A 21,428-nucleotide genomic window follows, 5' to 3' on the forward strand; every position below is an offset into this window, starting at 1 on the left:
ATAAAAATCTTACGTAGTGTGTAAGAATGTCCTCAGGCATATTCCCAGGTCAAATCACCTTCAGAGTATTAGTTTAAAAGTGAAGGAGAAGATGGATGTAGCTACACTGGAAGAAATGATTACACATTAGCACTGGATAACCTCAGCATCACCTCTGATGACAACATGAAAAAAGATTAGTGGGTACTGATGAAAACCAGTGTTAAGCCATTCAAAAATGTTACTATAAGCTATAAAAATATCTTCTAATTAGCTAAGAAGAAGTTAAGTCAATTGTTGACTGATGCATTAGTGTAAAAGATTAGTCTAACAGAGTCAGTCTGGTAGGCAAAATAAATAAATAAATAATGAATCAGTGCTTTGACAAGTCCAGTCTCAACAAATTCATTACTGAAAAACAAAAACCTCACTAAAACTGTAAACTACTGAGAGTTATTTAAAAGCTTAAAAGATCCCCCAAAGAAAGAAGATAGTCAAAACAGAACTGCTTCTGTGGATAAATCAATAGGAAATTTACCAATTGACAAGAAAGCTGTTCAAATAACTGTGGGAAATGGGATTAAAATAGTTTCATCACTCACACAGCCATCAAATAATTTAGAGGGCTTCTAGTAGGCTCTTCACTGCTGAGGCTATACATTGTGCCTACTGTGACAAGGTAAATTCTACAAGCCCCTTCCATGTGTAAATAATTTCTCACAGCTTTGTTTTATGAGTCACCTTATCATTTTTTACACTGATTTTAAAATTATTTTGGAGTTGATGAAGTGGTCATTAATTTACATTAATGGTAGAAGCACGTATTTGCATTATTAGTTTTCTTCTTTAATTAAGAAGACTTTACTCCAAATTAACAGCTGCCAGGTAGATTTGGCTCATGTGAAGTACATCAGTCTTTGAGTTTAGTCGGATACTTATGGTAGAAGTTTTCCAGGAACAGACATGCCCTTATGACAATAGCCTCCAAACCAGAGCCCGTGAGCAAACTTCACTCACAAAATTGTGTTACATTGTTTAATGTAATGGGAAATAACTATTTCAAGAAGTTACACCAAAGATAGAAGAAAAAAAAACCAACACCTGGAGCTGCCCAAGGTACATTATTTTGTTTGCATTACTGCTAGTGCACCAGTACATTTCAGTTATGCTTTTCGGTTTTTTCCTTTCCTCCCTTATGTTCAAAACCTTATAAATCACTTAAATCATACTTAATCCCCTGGAAAAACTGCCCTTCTAACAGGCACAGCACCACCTGCTGTAGCGAGAAAACCTAGCAAAAATAATCCTGTCCCCAGGGTCAGCAAACTGCCTTCAGCTGGACCCCTGGATGATGGTTCACATGAACTCAAGTAGCCTGCCCACTAGGACACATTTACACTCTCTTTTCAAACCTATGAAGGGTTTCCTTCCCAATCCAAACCAACCTGTTCGACATTTTCAAGGTTATGGAGTGACAGTTTGTTGAGTAAAGATCTATTTTTATCTCTTAGCACATGCCTTTTCATAAATCAATCGGTCATTTTGAACTATAGCCCAAAGAACACAGGAAGTATCAGATGTGTCCATTATTAAAGCAGAAATTTTAGACAGCCTATCACTGAGAAGCTAAATTAGAATTCAATCAACAAAAGCTGATCCTACTGACCTCAAAGATATTAATGTTTTATGCTGCATTTCATAGCTCTAAGCACTTAATTTATTACCTGTTCAAAATACAAGGAAAAAAAAATCTGACAAGAAAATAAAGGAAACACATTTGCAAGAAAAACTATTGTATTCTCATGCTTCAGGAAGGTTGCACAAATAACTGGGGAGAAAATGAAAAACTAAAATCACATTGTATTACAAAGGAATGGATAACACAGTTGTGCATAACTCAACTTTTCAGCTATATGACGGCATTGCATACAAATGCCACATAGGAAACTACTGTGCTGTATCTTTACTTGCTTGTAGCTACCTCTAGAGGTTACCAAAACTGCTGAAAGCTTGCAAACATTATTTTCTGAAACTACCATAAATAAGTCTGGGAGGTGAAGGTTCTGCCAATTCCAAAAGAGTAAATACATCCTAATTTTTTCTCCTACTTTACCCTAGCCTGTTAGTTTGAAATCTCTGAGGGGTACTCAATACTAACCAAATTCCAAGTACTATTTTTCCAGTTGCTATTTGATTTAATGGAAACATTCTTCATGACTGAGGATGCCAGTAAATTCATGACTTCTGTTAATGTCACAGTCTCATGAAAGCCTATCATCCCGTCCTCCTGACCTCAGAAATGTTCGTTAGAGCGCTATTTACGTCAATGACACTTTTCTTATACATCTAAACACCAACACATACACTTAGTTAAAAAAGAAGAAGAGGAGAAAGGTTTCATTAAAGTTATTGGAGTTATTGGTTAATTCTAAGATTTATGCACTAACAAAAATCTCTACCAATCAAATGCACAAACAAACCAAAACCTGTCACTCTCCTCCAACAAAAGGGAAAAGGCTGATGGACCGACCCATCACAGGACAAAAGAGGTTCTTACTTCTGCAGTGATAATCTCAATCACACAAATAATTATGCCGTATTCCGAGTTACATCGGAACAGATAAGTAACTTGGATTAGACAGGACTGTGGACATACAATAACATCCCTGATGTCTGTGCGAGATTTAGAAAGACAATTTTACTGTTCTTTACTAAATCAGTAAGTATTATAGAAGTTATCAGATGATCCCAAAAGCACTGTTCAAGAATCAAATAATAATTAGCACGACTATTGACCTTTTGCTGCAGAGACTACATTCAAAAGTGACATGAAGAAGCACAGAAATGTCATATTCTGTTAATTACATGAGCACTTGTACGCTCAGGTTTTGTGTTACCTTTATGTAAGGTACAGAATCCCAGAATAAACCTGGGAAAGAACTAAACTGTATCAAAACAGTTTAGAAATATATTCTACTTTTAACTTTAGCATATTCAATATTTTATAAGCCACAGTAATGGGACTTTTCATGTTTTAATAGCTTTATGCAATTCTTCACTATGTTCAAATATCTAAAGCAACGTGTACATTTGATATATTTTAATGCAGTTTGTCAGAACGACACTAACTCTGAAAAATTAGCAATTACTGATTTTAATCAAAAGTTCTGCATAGCTCTCAGTGAGAGAAATAACTCTCATTTCATGTAAGTCATTTGTCTCCACTATTTATTTGGGGTTTTCTGTTTGTTCATTCTTTCGGCACCATTTCAGAGGAGCAGCACTGCCACTAGGTCCTACTGCTCACAGCAGCCTTTTGACCTAAGGCATTTTCCTTCGTTCCACTGTGAGAAATGGAGGACCTTGTTTGTCTGCATATCCTGTCATCTCCTGCTGTGTGTCACCAATATCTTACGGTCTCTTTCTTAAATGGATCATGCTTCTCCAAATCATGGATTCTCAGCTGCACAACTTCCCCAACAGTTTGTTCAGAAACTCACTTGTTTTAGTGTGCATGAATCTGTATGCCATTTACAGCTTAGGCTAATTCATCAACAGTTTACACATATTTTCTCCCTGAGTAAAAAGTACACATGCACTTCTCTTAACTATTCACCCAGCTCGTTTCACAGTTTTCACTCTAGGCTCTTCTGCCTTTTAAATTCCCAGGAAGCCTTATTCTATTTTCCTCAAGCTACAAACCACATTTCTCCCACTTCCTGACTCCAGCTATTTTTATAACAACTAAATTGTACCTACTTGGGAAAATCCCCAGTAATTGAATCCCAAGTACTGACTCAAACGTAAACCTGTATTCTGGTAAGCACAGCCAATTCTTAAAACACAGCAAAGGTCCTAAGATACTTGAAAACCTCTGTGTATTGCAAAACTCATGTTAATTTTCCATACGACCAACCAAAATAGGTATGTTGTAATAGTTACGTCTTAAATCAACTTTGATTTTGTGCTCATTTCTTTGTGACTGTTTTGATTGGAATAACTAAAGCTTTTAAGAAACCATCGAATAAATGAAATTACATCTTGTATGCTTTCCAAATGCCTGTTCAATTCAGTGGAGCTCATCACAAAGCTAGAGCAAAAAATTCCTCACATATACCATTTCTCATCATGGTATATGACAGTATTCGCTTTATCTAGAATTTTGGAAGGAAATAAGACTTCAGAATTATAACTCAGACTGCATGAGCCTGCATACCAAATATAAAACATAGGAGTACCCGTGACACACTGAGATTTCATCTAGGAACATAAAGAACTGGAAAACTCTGAAAAAGAGTAATCCATAAAGTTGAAAATAGGCTGAGATTATGAAATGCCACATTGCTTGAAATCCCTGAGGGCAAAAACACAGACGACATTTTATGGAAATGGATTATTAAGGCTCTGAGGATAGACAGTTCCTACTTCCTTCTGGAACAGATCACAAGAAATAAAATAACTAAAAATACACAGGATTTTTCACTCAGAAAAACAGTATTTTCTGAGCTCATTTCAGAGAACCAAATAATTGTATGCCTGATACACAGGAATTTAGAGACAATGCCAGCTAATATAAACAGAAGTGATAATCACAGTCACATCAGAACATAGAAGCCGACACAATAGGTGTTAAATGCTCCAGCATATTGTATCTCACTTATAAAGTGAAGCTACAGATGCCTCTGAAATTCTGTTAGGTGCATTACCTGGGTGGAAAGAGAAGATGGGTTTTGTCAGTGTAGCCACTGGCAAAGCACTGATGGCTGAAATTCAGAGAGTGAAAATGCTCCTCTTCTCCACCTGTGCCTCACCTGCCAAGCCATCTCCAAGTACAGCAGACACCACTAACACTCTGGGGCCCTGTACACAATGTCAAGTAAGTGCCTCCTGGCAACCTTTAGTTACAGTACAGTGAACCCATGTAAGACACTAAACTAGAAGAGCGAACTTCAAACTAGAACGGTCAGTGCAGGAAATAAAAGCCCCACAAAACTATTCTATAAATATTTAAACTGATTTAATAATATTAACAAATTCACAATGTTCTTCTGATTTAGCCAACCTGACACCATTTTATCAGATGCTAAAGTCTGTCCTAATACTCACTTGAATTATTACAGTTTTATTTCAAGTTACAATATCAAAAATTATTTCTCTTTTTATTTCACAAAAAAATGTAGTCCTAGCATTCCTTTAGCATAGAAATTTTTAACATGGAACTTTATGATGTGTAACAGATTTAAAGACATATTCTTAACACTCAGAAAAGCAAGAAAAGGGCATAACAATGTGTACTCACATTATTTTCGCATCTGTTATTCCTACTTACAGCACAGGCTGCTCCAGTCATGAGAACTAAAATCATTCTGATTGCAAGAACATCCACCCAGGTATAATAGCCATTCACTTCCAGAGCGTCAGAATGCCAAAATCCAGACAATAAAACCAAAATGGTGACTTACCCCATTTAAAGGAAATGTTTTCCATCCTAGTTCTCCAAAGACAGCTGTAGTGTCAAGTAACACAACTGAAAATGGAAAAAGAAATGGTACGTTTGTGGTATTGGCTAGTTAGACATATGCAACATCAAGTATTAAACAGGTTATGAACTGAATTAGCCACATTAGCCAAGTATGTCTGCTTAAAGCTATTAAAGCAAATAAAATGTCAAGAGTATAAATAAAACCAGAATCCAAACATTGAGGTTTTCATGGCATACATTTCATTATCAAATATCTCAGAAGATGTAAGTCCTAAAACCCCCTAAATCGTTTGCAAGAAATCGCTGCAAAATCACAGTACATTAATGATGCTTAATCATTAAAAGGTGCCTGAACAGGTATGCCCATTTCTGCAACCGCTTGCCCAGAAATCTAGATTTACACATGGACTTGAACATTACAGCATATAAATTAAAGAAAAACAGTTTCAAAAGTAAGATGTTTTAAAAGAAACCATAAACTTATCAGAAATAAAGTTATACAAGATACAAATTGTATAATTCAGAAAGAAAACAGAAAGACTAAGAACTTTAGAGTTGGTATTTTAGCTGGAATATCACAATGCTGAAAGCAGCTACGTATATTTTACATCACTTCTGTCACATTAATTCTGTTTTTTTAATACAAGTTAAAAAGGATGTGCATTATTGTGCTTGTATACTACAAAGTATTTCTGCACTTAGTATGCTAAATTACATTAGCTTCATTTTTCACTTTCACTAATATTGCAAAAATTGCAGCTCATAGTGCTAAGAAAGCTAACTGCAAAGTAAGTATTTAATACATGAGACATTGTACCTACGTGTACTACTGCCCTCTAATGGAATTGTTTCATCTGACCCTCTAAGAACTGTAAATTTAGGTTTTAAACATAAAATTAAGTATTGTATAGGGCAATTTATTTTAACTATCAAGTGGGTATGTTTTGAACGCTGAGCTCCTCCTTACAGCCCACAAATTCTAGTTCTTCCTTGGATGGTTAAATGATGGAGAAAAATGAACCTATTAGTTTGGAACATGACACTACTACCCATGTGTTTGAGAGGGGGGTTATGCTGTTGTGCACTATCTTCCACCTCTTACCTGTCTAAACCATCAGTGTACAGTTATCTATCATGTGTTCCTGTAAAGCAGTACAGCAGCAATAGCAGAAGCCAGGTCATGGGTTTTTGCCTTGTGGAAAAGGCACCTTGGCATGGGAACCATATGAGCTTGCCAGCTTATTAGAGGAAACCAGACCTAGCATCTTCCTTTGTCTTTCGTATTAGTGACAACTGGAGTTCCTCTATATTTAACTGTATGTTGACTTTTAACCTGAAACTGAAACAGTCTTATCAGCAAATTCACAGTCAGGTAACAAGCTCAACATTCACCAAATAAAAGTTTAATGATTTATTTGAAGAAAGTAATGACATTTTAAAAAGGATATTGAATAAAGGGCAGCATTCTGCTCTCCGCTTCGTCACCCCTGCACCAGTTTATGAAGCTTTGTGAATCACGAAGATAAACTTTTTTTTTTACAAGCTCTGTTTTACTTTAAGAAATAAAAAAAAAAGAAATCACTATTTCCACTGAGACCATTGCTGCCTTCTGCTTACTTAAAAAGCTGAGATTTACAGCTTCTACAGTGTTTTTTACTTGCACCAGGCTACCATACACTTGTTGAAGAGTCAAAAGAGCATCTTCCTATTTGGCCCGTGATGCAGAAGTTACCTGGGTAAACCTTCAAGTTACAATGTACCAGGGACCTGTCACCTCCAAAAGAATGAAGCTGCTGGGTTCAGCTATCCCCTTCTCATAGAGAAGGCCAAATGCTCAGCTCGTTTCTGAGAATATTTCAGTTCCTCTTAGGAGTTTGATTTATTCTCTCCATCTCTCCTCCCCACCTCTCTCTAGCCAGCAGACTCCTTGTAAATATACTCGGTTTTCAGCTAAGGTTATACCTTGCTACTTATGCAGTAGTACTTATGCTATTCTGATACTTGAATTCCTTAAAACTTTTCTGGCAGCAGGGCCATGATTTAATAAACATTGTCCAGGTAGTCAAAAACAATACTTCCACGGAACGGGCCCCAGAATACAGCAAGGAAAAATAACTCACTTCTTCAGCGGAGCTTGAATTAATTAATTCCTTGCCCAAATTAATCAAGTACTACTTCAAAGCTCAAAGCTATACATTAAAAATTAAGAGCTAGAGTAAATCCATCACTGAAAGCATGCTAAGTTTAAATTTAGTTGAACCACAACCATAAAATCATAGGATGGATTGGGCTGGAAGGGACCGTAAAGATCGTCCAGTTCCAGCTCCCCTGCCATGGGGGGATATACATTTACCAAATTACTTGGTTTTCTTAAAATACGATTTTTGATGCATTTTACGTACCAAGCCTCTGGTATGCTTACATATGCTTGCTTATAGCCACAAAATCTGTAAGAACTTCAAACCTGAGAATTCAACCCACCACACTATTAATCAGAATTAGGATGCTATCACCTGCATAGAATGCTACCACCTTCAGACTCAGAAATGAAAATCATAAAAGTTAACACTGTTTTTCCAACAGTACTTGCATTAAAAGACATGAAATTATTATCAATCAAAAATATGCAAATACTGGCAGATCAAGTAAACATTATAGCACAGAAATACAAACCCCAGTAAAGTGGTAAAGTCATCAGGGCTGGCTATACAAATGAGGACACGAATAAAGTAATAAGATCTGCATACACTTCAGTGATTCGGAAATATCTACATGATAGACTTCAGCGTGGGACAGAGATACCCAAGCTATCTTTAAATGAGGTAATTAAGAAGCAGTCTATCCCCAGCAGCACAGACCTGATGGCAGACAAATTCACACTGCCAAGAAGCTTCCAACTCACAGCTCCTTGGCAAAAACATTTTTCTGACAAAGAAACCCAGACTAAGAAGAATGCCCACATGGATACATCTGAAACTACAAACAGGAGTGAATGCTTCTCTTCTGAGTGCAAACCAGTAGAAGTTTCAAGAGAACTGGCAATTCATAGAATCACAGAATAGATAGGAAAGGACCTTAAGATCATCTAGTTCCAACACCCCTGCTATGAGCAGGGATACCTCACCCTAGACTATGTCACCCAAGGCTCTGCCCGGCCTGGCCTTGAACACTGCCAGGGATGGAGTGTTTTGCCATTGCAAAGAGGCTAAAAACAGATAATGGATGCTACATGTATGATGCTTAAAATGAGAAAATTCCCTAAAATGTTAATGGAACCAGGAATGACCCTTGTCCCTCCATTTACTTAGTTACTCTTTTATATGCCATAAAAAGTCCCATTCCTCCTCCATTAGACTTCATGCACTATGACCATCACAGACATTAGCTGCCAGCATAAGCAAAAGTATGTGTCTGGAACTGACATGGGGGAAAAAAAAAGCTGTAAATAAATAGGTTGCAACTAAGCAACGTTACTGACATTTTTGATACCCAATCTCCACTTGCAGCAGCCATTCTTTTCTGAGACAACAGAGTATAAAACTTGCAGAGTGAACAAGAGTGAAATGGTGTAGGTCTGCCACTACAGAGTCACGCCACAATTCAAAATTAACTCAAAGATCCTTTAAAATACTCTTTTTCGATAGCTGGAACTTAGATTTAGCACTTTCATGTCCTTCCTTAAACAACTGAGTTAAGAATACTGTAACTTGCCCAACAATAATATATGAAATCAAGCATACAGCTGCAGACATATTAAGTGTCCTGCTCATACTTAGAATTTAAGTGTTTATCTTTGTTTTCCAGTACATACTTTAATAGAGATTTCATTATTATAACTCATTATGACATACTGAGCTCCAGTTTCCTTTTTTTTCTGGACATACCTTACACTGCTGTTATTAGACTTTACAACTGAAATTAATCTTTTCAGAGGTTTTGCCTGGTCCTGAGAGAACTGTTTTATTTAAAATTATGATGAGCAGAACTCCAAGGGCAGTGTGGAATTTTAATTCTAATTCCAAAACACTGTTCTGACAATGAGCTCTCCAATCTTGTCTGCACAACCAAGGACAAAGCTTCCCAAGCATTCATTTCCCCAGTTTCTTTTCTTTCTTTCCACGTCTTCGGGCAGGCTGACCTAACATTTAAATGAATAAAGGATTGTGGCCAATCGTACGGAATCATAGTCCAGCATCAGAATAGGCCACGAGATCACCCAGCTTGATCTCCTGCTCGTTGCGGACTAATACATTCCACAGTTACAGCTATGGTGGGCAAGCCAAAGATTCGCAAGGAAAACAAAATGACAACCAACCATTAAGTTCTGAAGGCAACACTAGTGACTCCAGGAGCTGCAGAAAAATAGGATCACCTGCACTATTCTGAAATAATTCCTTCCAAACATATATGTTAAGATAAAGAATTCTGCCTATTTTTATATCCTCTTCATATACCTGAGGTCACATTAGCCTGTTTTTGACTGCAGCACTGCACTCCCAGGCTGTTAAGTCTACCAAGTTCACTGTCCTTTACAGAATCACTCCTTTTCACTGTTCTTTTTCAGTCTGGGTCGCATTTTTGTTCTTGAATGTACAAAGAGCCATTTGTTTATATTAAAACAAGTTGTACTTCTAAGAGCTGACCTTTACAAAGTGATAAAGGCTGTTCCCTGTCTACACACCATCTTTCTTTCTTTACTTGTCTTTCGTCAGCTATTGATTTGATATTTATTTCCATGTTACCAATGAAAAATGCTGACCGGTTAGGATTTAGGATTTTGAACCTCAAATTCTGTGATTTGACAGTCACTGAAAACTACTTTGAGGTTTCTCAGACCTCAGGTTTTTTTTAAAGTCATTTACTAAAAAATTTGGTAAGCTTTTAGCTGTCAGAAGTTAAATATCACTTTGTGGTATTTTATCATACTATAAAAAATCTAAACATATTACCTCTGTGCCTTGTCTGCCTGAGGAGGACAGAAAGAAGAGAGAAATATGCAAGTGCCCTTTGGCAATTAACATGTAAGCAACTGGCAAAAACTATTTAAATGCTTGGGATTTTTTTACTAGGTTTGTTTTCCATAAAACAAAGGAACTGGCATTCATTAAATAAGTGCCAGTTGAATCCTTTCCCATAATTTCTATTATTTTGCATGCAACAGCTATCTGGTTTAGGCAAGATTAATGAGATGCAGTAATAAAGCACGAGGAGCACCTGTCTAGATAGCAATTCTGCTGGGAAAGTGTATAGGAGTCATAGCAAATCATACAGTAAACAAAGTATCACCAATGCTGTTTGACTGAGATAAACAGGATTATAGCCAGCAAAATATAAAGTAATCCTTCCTCTCTCTTCAGCATTTGTAAGAGTTTTATGTTAGACTTCAGGAAAATCCTTACTACCCCTACAGGTGTAAAGAAGAGGGATAGCTGTGACTAATTGGGAAGCTAGGGAATCTCCTCTATGGGAGGCTTTTAAGACACCGTAAACACTGTCAGACCTGGTTTCTACAAAATCTCATGTTGCCTTGGGGCAAAGGAGGTAAATGAATTCTCCAATCCTCTTCAATACAGTGATTTTTACAAAAATCTAGTTACCTGGTTAATGGTGCTTCCCTTTTCAAACCAGTACTCTAACACCTACGCTCTTCCAATATTCTTGAATTCCCAAAGTCCCAAAACTCATTAAATTTGCCATCAGTAGCCCAGAGATCTCCTCAGCCAATTCTTTCAGGACTCTTGGAAGAGAACTACTTACACCAGATGGGGAGTTTTTCATATTCTTCATGTTATGCAAGTAAATCACTGATTTCTAATTTTCTCAAGTCTGAACATCTTATTTTCTGCATCTTTCTAAAACAGTTTAATACCATTCACATGAACATTTTTATCTATAATAGAACAGAGAAATTCCCATTATCCTGAGTGTTGTGACACTTGGGCTTTTACCTAATATATTCACTTCCTATTTACAATTTTCTATACTTCCTATGTTCTAATGTGCATTTATTTCCACATACATCCTCTCTTTTCATTAATTATTACAAGTGCTCGTACTTCTAGTTTCTGCTTTCACATTACCTAATGTAACACCTATTTACCTAACGTATTTCATGTAGGTTGAACTGTTGTCTAAAACTGGCCTTTTTTTATTGACCAATGACTTCCCAATCAAGAATTTGAAAGACATACTTCCACTTTCCACTGTTTCATTTTCACTCATGCAAACATGTGATTAAAATTCAACTCTAATGAATGAGAACAGAATAACTTTTCATGTACAAAATGCAACATCTCACTCCTGATAAATTCACCTTCTCAGCCCTAAGAGTTTGCAACATTATTAGACTGGCTGCTTTATGTTTTATGTTAGATAACCGCCCGTCTTTTAACTCGGTGGCGTTGTACTCTGAGTTACATGAGGTCTCCAGTGAGGACCTTCAAAAACTAATTCCCCCCACAGTGCAATTTTTCTTTCCATGCATTGCATACAGATGCTTAAGGGACAACTTACCCTAGTTCCTAATTTGATTCACTTATCTGTTTCAGTCTTACTGTTCCCTACTACCACCTGGATAGATATAATTTCAAGTCCTGTGGCTCTGAGCTAACAAGATTAAAACAAACAGTGGTTCTTTTTACATAAAATGCCACTACCCACCTCTTTTATTCAACCTTTTTCCCTACAGAACCTTGCTGCCTATTTCTTAGCAAGATCATTTTTTAAATTAAATTAAAATTTATGCTCTTTGCTGTATCATTTTATGCTTTCCTATACTTTCATAGTGCTCCTGCTATTTCAGAGCCAATATAATTATCCTTTCCGTACCTTACGTCCAAACATAATGTTCTCCTGAGAGTGGAAGGCTGCTGTAATCCTACTGCTCCATCTCTCACTAGAATGCAAGCCAATATTTCCATACCAAAAACTTCAGTTTTACATTATTCTTTTTCACATTGCCTTTCTTCCATTCTCACTTGAAAAATCAACATGAATCCCTTTACTCTCTATTATTATCAGCATCGCCAACCATTGCAGAGCCATCAGACACAACAGAGTAACTTCACTGCATTAAAGGGTTAAACAGAAAAATCTAGATGAAGCTGTGATTTATTATCTTCTTGTGCTGCTTTGGTGGAAGACTTTACTGAATTTGGATTATTAAATGTATATTTTTATTCAACTGTACCATGTAAATAAGCAAGTAAACCAAATGCTGGTCTTGCTACCTAAAATCATAAAGACACCACACTGAAAGATCTAGTTTATGTAATTATTTAAAATGCAGAGTAAACCTTGAACCTACTGACAGAACTGATGGAGGCAGAAGCAACTGATTCCAACTGTATCTTTGGTACCATTATTCCATATACTGTCAAACCCCTCAAGGTAGTGAAAATGAAAGGAGAAACTAATGGAACCTTGGAACAATATGATATTTCACGTGAAGAATTAAGTGGATAGGACATATCACTTTTTCAAGCTTATGCGCTCCTTTCTGTTTGCAATTCATTTGCCAAATATTTGTATATTCAGCTCCACATACTTTTCAGCAATCAGAGTCTATGAAGGTAGAAGGAAGAAATAAGCCACTAGCTTCACAAACCAACTGTATTTTTATATTCATTGCTCATGCTAACTGATCCCTGCCTGTATCGTCACATTGTTTGAGAAGAACAAGTCATGAACACCATATATAATTATATCTGTGCAAGAAGGAGTTATATGAACATCCACTCAATTTATATTTCCTAACAAGAATGCAATTTTACAATTATTTCCAAGTAACAAGGCATGTAGTCTTGGTAGAACGAAAAAAAAACCCTCACATTCTAAACAAAGAACCTAACATGTGTTTCAGCACCTCCAGAGGATTTAAAAACAAAAAAGGTAATCCGAGTTAAACCCAGCAATACTTGACACTCACAACTCTGCAAGTAGGCTTAATTCATTTTATGACTTCTACAGCACAAAAAGATTAAAGTATTTGTCATCTACCAGCATCTTTTAAGACTTCGTGAATTGTCTACTTCATGTCTAAACCTTCTTTATCTAAAAATAAATGTTAAAATTCTCATTCTCAACTTTGACAGATAGTCATAAAAGTCTGCCCTTTCAGGCTTTCACTATCAGTGAACAATGGACACCAGTTGTTACGTATCATTTCAATGATAAAAAAAAAACATAATTAGAACAAATAGCCAGCTAGTTACCTACTGCATTTACTGTGGCTTTAGTATTGTTAACACTTATGTTTCTGGCAGCAGGATTTAAGAGAAGTGGTAAGTCTGTGCCTATCTGTCACTTAAAGGCTGACAAACTAAGTTAACTTCAGCGTTTCAAGTATCCAAGCGCAAACATTTCTCATTTGAACAAGAGCATATTTATTTCCTTCCTAATGTCACTTTATTGTAAAATAAGCAATCTCAATGCTATGAACACCTATCAAAATGCTCTGATAAGCAATTATTATAATTTACATTTATAACCTATACACAGTCCATTGAACGTACCCATATCTACCACTCCTGTACTTTAAGTAACATTGTTGATACTTATTCTTTTTATTTCAGGATCAGAAAATATTTGAAATATTGGACAAATTTAAGCATCTGTTTTACAAACTTGAAGCTTAAGACATAGTAAGATAAAAAAAACCTGAAACAGACTTATTTTCATGAAACAATCCCAAACCAAAAAAAAAAACAGTAGTGAAATATTATATTCTGGGTTTATTTCCATTATTTTTATTGCCTGGCTTTAATAACATTAAGCATTTAATAGCATTAGAATAGTGTTAAAATACTTAACAAAAAATCCCAAACAAACAAATAAAGCAACAAAGAAACAAAGCAGAACTGATCAGTTATGAAAAATGGTCATTTATGCCTAGATGCTTTCATTTAAATGAAGGGGTTTTTTTCTGTCTAGACGACATGTAATAGGCAGACTTCACTCCTGAAGTAGTGTCAGTACAATTAAAATAGATACTATTTGGCCTTCACAATTATTTAAACCAACGTATGAAATGTCTGTGGCAGCTTCCTGTGCAAAATATCTTCTGAAAAACTTATTTCTCTGGTGTAAAAGAAGCAACAAACACATGAACACAGGAAAGAGAAATAACCTTTTCTGCTGTTTTACAACATAACTGAGAAAAAGATTGCCTGCGTGATGACCTCCAACAGGAGTGCAACTAGAGATTCTCCACACCGATGCATCAGTCCATGCTTTAATGGTTTTTCTGCACATGCATATATGACCACTATCCTGGTAAACGTCTCTCTAAAGCAACTTAAGACGGACAGAAATCTTTCAATGGTTATTCTACTAGGATACCACTTTCTTTCACACATCACTGTGCCGTCTTACCACACAACTTGAATTCCTGTTTTCAAACTACAAATATTACAAAGAAAGAGGAGAAATTAAACAATTTATGAGTCACAGGCATGTGACACCAGTCAGTGAAAGGTATGGCCTTCCCCAGTAAGGCAGGTTCCATGCTTCATTTCATCAATACCAGGCAGAGCCTTGGAAATCAACCCAAATACATTCAGTAGCACCAAACAAACCCAGCATGTAGAAAATCTGTCTGTCAGTACATAAATAGATGACAATCTCTGCACCAAAATCTTTCTGGGATAATATCCACAATTACAAATTTCACCCAGTTAAATCTTAACTGCATATTCTACCACTTGGCATGCTGGTTTGCCTTAAGACATCTATAAATAACATGTAGATTGACATCTAACATTAATGCTTGCTTCTCCAGTGGGAGTCTTATTCACAAGCTTAAGAAAAAATACAATTCCTGAAGTAAAAAAAGCATATTCACATCTAAAAGAAATGTGTTTACTTCAGAAACAGATGAACTGCCAAGCTTTCCTCAGGTAACTGTGGAACTGAGGATGAACAGGTAATATCCTACCTCTCCTAGCCTGTAACACAGACTTTTCCCTGAGAGCAGTGTCAAAGTGATTTTAAAATCATTTAATTGAACAATGCACTTCCAAACAGGGAAGCAAGACAGGAGGAGGCTCTCAAATCCATAGATCATCCAGAAGGGACGAATTCCTATATTTGTAATGCATCAGAAGGGGCTAGCAATGCAATACCAGCCCTACAGGAGAGGCAGTGAACACAGAACTGAAGAATAAGTCCTGTTAGGTAGAAGCAGACTGCTATAATGGACTTCTCACAAAGAATAAGATGGGAAAATCTGAGCATTTGGTACCAGGGAAACAGTGTGTTCTTAACTACTGACTCAGCTTTCATTTCTAACATACTCCTTTTCGGCAGGGATTGCTGTTAAAATGAAGCGAGATAAATTAATGTTGTTTGCAGGTCCAGAAAATAGCACCAGAGCTTGTTTATGTCACATAGCTGCACTATTTTCCTAACCTTTTGGTTTCATGTGTGAGATACAAGAAGGTCAAGAGATAGCCCTGATAAAAACAGAAGTCACAAAATTATGATAGGATCCCAGCTGCCCTATGTATTAATTTCATTCCAACTTAAAAAAGCTAATTGATATTCAATTCACCAACACGTTCATGTCAACGGCAGACTATTGGGCAGGCTTTTCTAAATGAACATGACTACCTGGCAGTTTTGTTAGCTCTGTTTATTAATCTATGTACATTAGGAAAATTAGAAACAAGTGAAATTCAGACAAGCGGATTTATCTTCCTTTGCACTGGTAAAGTACACATTACTTCTGTGCTGAAGTCAATCCTATTAGATTGGAACTTCGGTTGTGGAACCATAGAATAGTTAGGCCGGAAAGGACCTTAAGATCATCTAGTTCCAACCTCCCTGCCATATGCAGGGACATCATGATGATTTAATGTTCTCTGCTTCTCTGTTAACCTCCCTCTTCAAGAGGGATAGAAACTTCCCATAGGAGTTCAAGAGGAGTTCAACCCACCGGAGGCATCCAGTTCCTTCTTGCACTGCACTGATCCAAAGACATAGCCTCTCCATTAGTAAATGTGAAACAGTATTGCAGGCTTGTTGCCTTCTCCCCAAGTGTAACTGGGAAGGTTGATACAAAAGCACCTTTCAACCTAGTCATCTGTTTCTTTCCAAGTGGAGTGAGAACCAGAATCAATACAGACTTTTCCACAACAGTTCCTTTATAGAAAGAAGTTTTGAAGAGAACAGCTGACAAAGTGACAAAATGGGGACTGGGAAGACAGATGGCCACTGCTTACTCAAGTAGTTACTTAATAACCATAATGAAAAATTAGCTGTTTGGTGACTCTGAGGAACAGCATAGACAGATGTTAGAAGTACAAAGGCTGAAGCAACTGAAGAGTTCGTGCTTGACTGGCAACACAGCCCCGTAAAAGAGCTGTTTGAGCTCTAGCTCAAGAACTGAGGCAAGGGACCAGTTCAGGCTTTTTGGAAGGGCCCTTGAGGGCATTCTCACAGATGCAGTCAGAGCTACAGAGCACTCTGCTTCTGACTGGCTGAGAGCAAGAATCAGGAGTCTGAAACTCTGACATTCAGGCAAATCCACCAGACCAGATTGCTCAAAGCCCTATCCAACCTGGCCTTGAGCACTGCCAGGGATGGGGCAGCCATAGCTTCCCTGGGCACCCTGTGCCAGTGTCTCACCACCCTCACAGTACAGAACTTCTTCCTAATAGCTAATATAAACCTACCCTCTGTAATCTCAAAACCATTCCCATTTTCTACTGCTTCTGTAGCTCAGCATAACCTCCTAACTCTAGGCAGCTAAATAAGAGTTTACTTACATTCAACCTGTATTTTTACATCATAAAATGAAACAGGGCCATTCCTATTTTGTAGTCAGAAAAGCTAAAATACAGAAAGCAAAAAGCTCATATAGCCCACAAATGGAACATCCCAACGACCCTGCTTTCCCAAACTAACCATAACGCTAACAATGTCTGTATGAAGTGGTACAGAGGGTGGAAAAGCATAGCTGTTCAATCCCCATCTGAACCACCACTCAGAATTTATCCACAAGTCATATAAATGAGCCTCCAAAAGTGACAGGACATATTATTATGCATTGCAGATCTATGCCAATGCCATATAAGCAGGATGAAGTCAATATTTCACACCCCAATGAAAAGATATGCTCCCTGATCTTGCTAATGACCTAAGAAAGCATGTGACATACAGACCATAAGAGAGGGCTATCAAACCTACATTTGTATTTTTCCTGCTTGTTAAAGGCGATGTGATTAATGATGATTTTATCTGTCAGCAGTTAAGGCAAGTCATCAGTATAGCCACAAGCTGTACACATATCAAAGCGGAAGCAGTCATGACTTTCAAAGGTGTCAATGCTCTCAGTCAAAATGATAGTTTTTTCTCCTTTGCTTCCTGAAGTTGCATCTCATTTGCCTGATAAGTTATCTACTTTAGAAGTTAAATATTTAATACAGTTGGCTGCACTGCTGTAGTCTAAAAATGACCATGATGTACAGAAAAAGAGTTTAGCAGAACTCATATGAAAAGAATTATCCAGGAAGGGGCAAAAAAGGCAACTCAGAAAACATGAGGTTAACGTTTGCCTACCTTGAATGTCATCCTTTCTTTAATGCAGAGCCTCAAAAGATATACCAAAATAAATGCAACTTACTAGAAGAAGAGCTGTTCCACTCCCGACATATATTCCCAGAGATATCCTAGGTTTATATTCACAATGATAAAATGTTTCTTATCTTCTTTGATTAAACATCCACACAGCCAGCCAGTTTAATGGTTTTCAGCTTTGTAACTCTCTCTTTCACTGCATCAGTCTGTCACTTCTTCCACAGGGTCATCATTTATAATTTATGGTGTCAAGCACCAAGCTTTCACAGCATGAGCATTTTACAGGTGTTAGGTCAGGTTGTCAAGCTAAAGTACATGCTAATAATGGGTAGCTTTGAAAATCTTGGTCTCTTTACTTACAGTGGAACATCAGCATGAAGGCTCAATTGTTTCTACAAAATAATCGGGTTTGCAATACTTTCAACATTCTCAACAGCTAAATATACAACATCCTGTCATTTACTTGACAGGAAAGAAGTTTTGACTATCTAACCAAAGATCAAATTGCTTTAAAAGATTGGACATCATGGAGTACTCACCTCTACTACAGGCAGACTGAGCTTTGAATGCTACATACTTCTAATGCACATACATGGAGATTAAATTTCAAAGATAACTGAAGAGCATAAAATGGATCTGAGAATGCCATCATGCACGCAGCAAACTGTTGTGCCTGGTCTGCTGAATAACCGGTCTAACATTCAACAGTATACAGTTGTCCTGTTTTTTTTCCTTCTGTGACTATATGATAAGCTAAATGAATAGAAACTTTTCTTCTGATTTCACGTCAAGAAGAGACAGGAAAAAGATTACTTTTTCCATATTATTTCAGGGGTTCTTTTGCAGATTTTCTAGAGTGCAAGAGGTGATTGGGATATGATGCAGGGAACTTTTTTAATCTATTTCTTCCTAGTCCACAGCTCTTTAAATGCCAGCAGAAGAAAAAAAAGAAGTTGGAACCTAACAGCATAGTACTAATACTATTTTAAAGATAATTAACCAAAAAACCCTTCCTTCTAAAACAGCGTAAAGTAAAAACCGATATGACTAAAAACAGACTTCTTGGTAACAAGGGGTTGTCATGTGTAACACGCATGAAGGTGGAATGCATTTGTGAGACTTCCACTGCCCTGAAATGAACAGTCTTGGGCTCAATGATTTGGCAGGTAGAGCACTGCATCGCTACTGCTGGAATTGCAGTAGCACTCTCTGTGACTTATTTACTTCAAAGCACCACTTTGAAAGGCTACTTCAGACTTAAGTGCCTGTTACACAGCCCAGTGATGCAAGAGGAATGTCACCGAGGATCACTGGAGTGCTGCCAAGGGGCTTTGAAGGCAATGCCAAATATAGCCTATATAATACTACATTCACACTGTTACTGCAGAATACAGGAACTGGGATATTTGAATGATTATCACACAGGCAATAGCCAAATTAAAATTTGATTTATACCATTTTTTTCTTTCAAAAGCTGTGGGGTTTTCTCCTCTTTTGACATTCTGTCTGAAATGTTTGAGCCCAGAAAATGTGAGAATAGGACAAACAGCACAATGACCGAAAAGATGAATTACTCTACTAAAGGGAAAATAGGGGATCATTTAAAACTTACTCTTTGCTACTATCTGAAGACTATAATACAGGGAAAATGCTCAGCTTGTCTGGGAAGGTGCCATGGTTTAATCCCAGCTGGCAACTAAGTACCACCCAGCCACCCATGCTCCCTTCCTGCTGTGGGATATGAAGCAGAACTGAAAAAAGGTAAAACCCCACAGATTGACATAAGAACAGTTTAATAATTGAAATAAAGTAAAATATACTAGTAACAACAACAATAATAATGAAGGGGGGGGGGGGGATAAAACAACAAAAAATCCCCTACCTAAGTGATGCACAATACAATTGCTCCAGCCCGACTCCAGCAGCAATGGGTCCCTTCTGGGTAACTCCCCCCAGTTTATATACTGGGCATGACATGCTGTGAGATGGAATACCCTTTGGCTATTTTGGGTCAGGTGTCCTGTCTCTGCTCCCTCATGGCTTCTTACACCCCTCCTCACTGGCAGAGCATGGGAAACTGCAAAGTCCTTCATTTTAAGTAAGGACTACTCATCAGGAACAACTGAAACACCAGAGTATTATTCTTCTCAGACTAAAATCAAAACACAGCACTGTACCAGCTACTAGGAAGAAAATTAACTGTATCCCAGCTAAAACCAGGACATAAGTCTGCCCAGTATATCACAGAATTGCAGCACTACAGAATCATAGAATGGTTCAGGTTGGAAAGGACCTTAAGATCATCCAGTTCCACTCCCCTGACATGGGCAGGGACACCTCACACTAGACCGGGTTGCTCAAAGTCCCATCCAACCTAGCCCTGAACACTTCCAGGGATGAGGCATCCGCAACTACTCTGGGCAACAGCTATCTTTCTGGGCAGCAAATACACATTACTAGCTCAGATCCAATGTTTCATTCACCAGTATTGCCAAGTTCTTCCCCACAGGGCTGCTCTCAATCTCATCATCCACCAGTCTGTATTGATACTGGGGCTTGCCCCAACCCAGGTGCAGGACCTTGTACTTGGCCTTGTTGAACTTCATGACGTTCACATCTATTTACATACGTATGTATCCAGGATATACATCTATAATCTAGCGTGAAAGTTTTTAACAACATAACAAAGACCAAGGCTGAAAAAATACTACTGCCCCTGTACATCTTCCCAAGAAAGTTTGCTATACATAAGTACTTAGATAAACATATGAAGAATGCAATTTATGCTCCTGCTTTAGGAAATTCTGTAGCGCACAGACTCCCTCCTTTAAAGCCCCGACACACACAGTTCCATATTAATATTCTGGGTTCAACTTTAAATGAATATTTTACCAGATGTAATTAAAGAGAACTGGGTTTGCACAGTAACTTAAAAGAATTACCATTAATTCAAGTTTTTAAATTCTGCTAATGAAACCTTCCAAAATGGGACATTTTGCTATTCTAGTTTCCTTAAAAAGAAATACACGACAGTATGGTTACATGCCTGCTTACTGGTATGGGGTAGAGCCTAAACCAGCTTCCTCCTCCTCCAGCTCCTCTTGCGGAGTAGAAGCCCTGATCTGCACTGCCTCTATAGCACTAGCTACCCTAAAAGTCACAAACAAGAGAGACAGGAGAAGAATCACCTAGTACACCCACCCCCAGACTTACTGCACTGCAGGTGTTATGCAAGGCTTGCAGAACAGATAACTCAATGGGTTTGTCTTGCCTAAAAAGGGTCCCTTTCTGATTTTAAAGGGTGACATTTCCATCTGCAGTCAGTCAGTGTCTAGTTGGGACCACAAAGAATATGGAAGTAAACCTGGAGAAAAAGAGTACAGTGTTACCT

General features: G+C 37.5%; 1 protein-coding gene across 6 annotated transcripts in view; it reads right to left on the reverse strand.

The window, feature by feature from the left end:
* Positions 1-21,428, reverse strand: part of EPHA6 (EPH receptor A6) — a 467,959-nt gene that overhangs the window by 428,238 nt on the left and 18,293 nt on the right. For 5 of the 6 annotated variants that reach the window (XM_061454323.1, XM_061454327.1, XM_061454328.1 and 2 more), the window contains exon 2: positions 5,442-5,506. The exons of the other annotated variant lie outside the window; for it this stretch is intronic. In XM_061454323.1, coding sequence (XP_061310307.1) covers positions 5,442-5,506 — 65 coding nt within the window. The remainder of the gene's footprint in view (positions 1-5,441; positions 5,507-21,428) is intronic. 6 annotated transcript variants of the gene reach the window in all.

The sequence above is a fragment of the Pezoporus flaviventris genome, unplaced genomic scaffold, assembly GCF_033815535.1.
Source record: "Pezoporus flaviventris isolate CSIRO_AGI_PZ_B2104156 unplaced genomic scaffold, CSIRO_AGI_Pfla_v1 ptg000015l, whole genome shotgun sequence".
NCBI classification, from domain to species: Eukaryota; Metazoa; Chordata; class Aves; order Psittaciformes; family Psittacidae; genus Pezoporus; species Pezoporus flaviventris.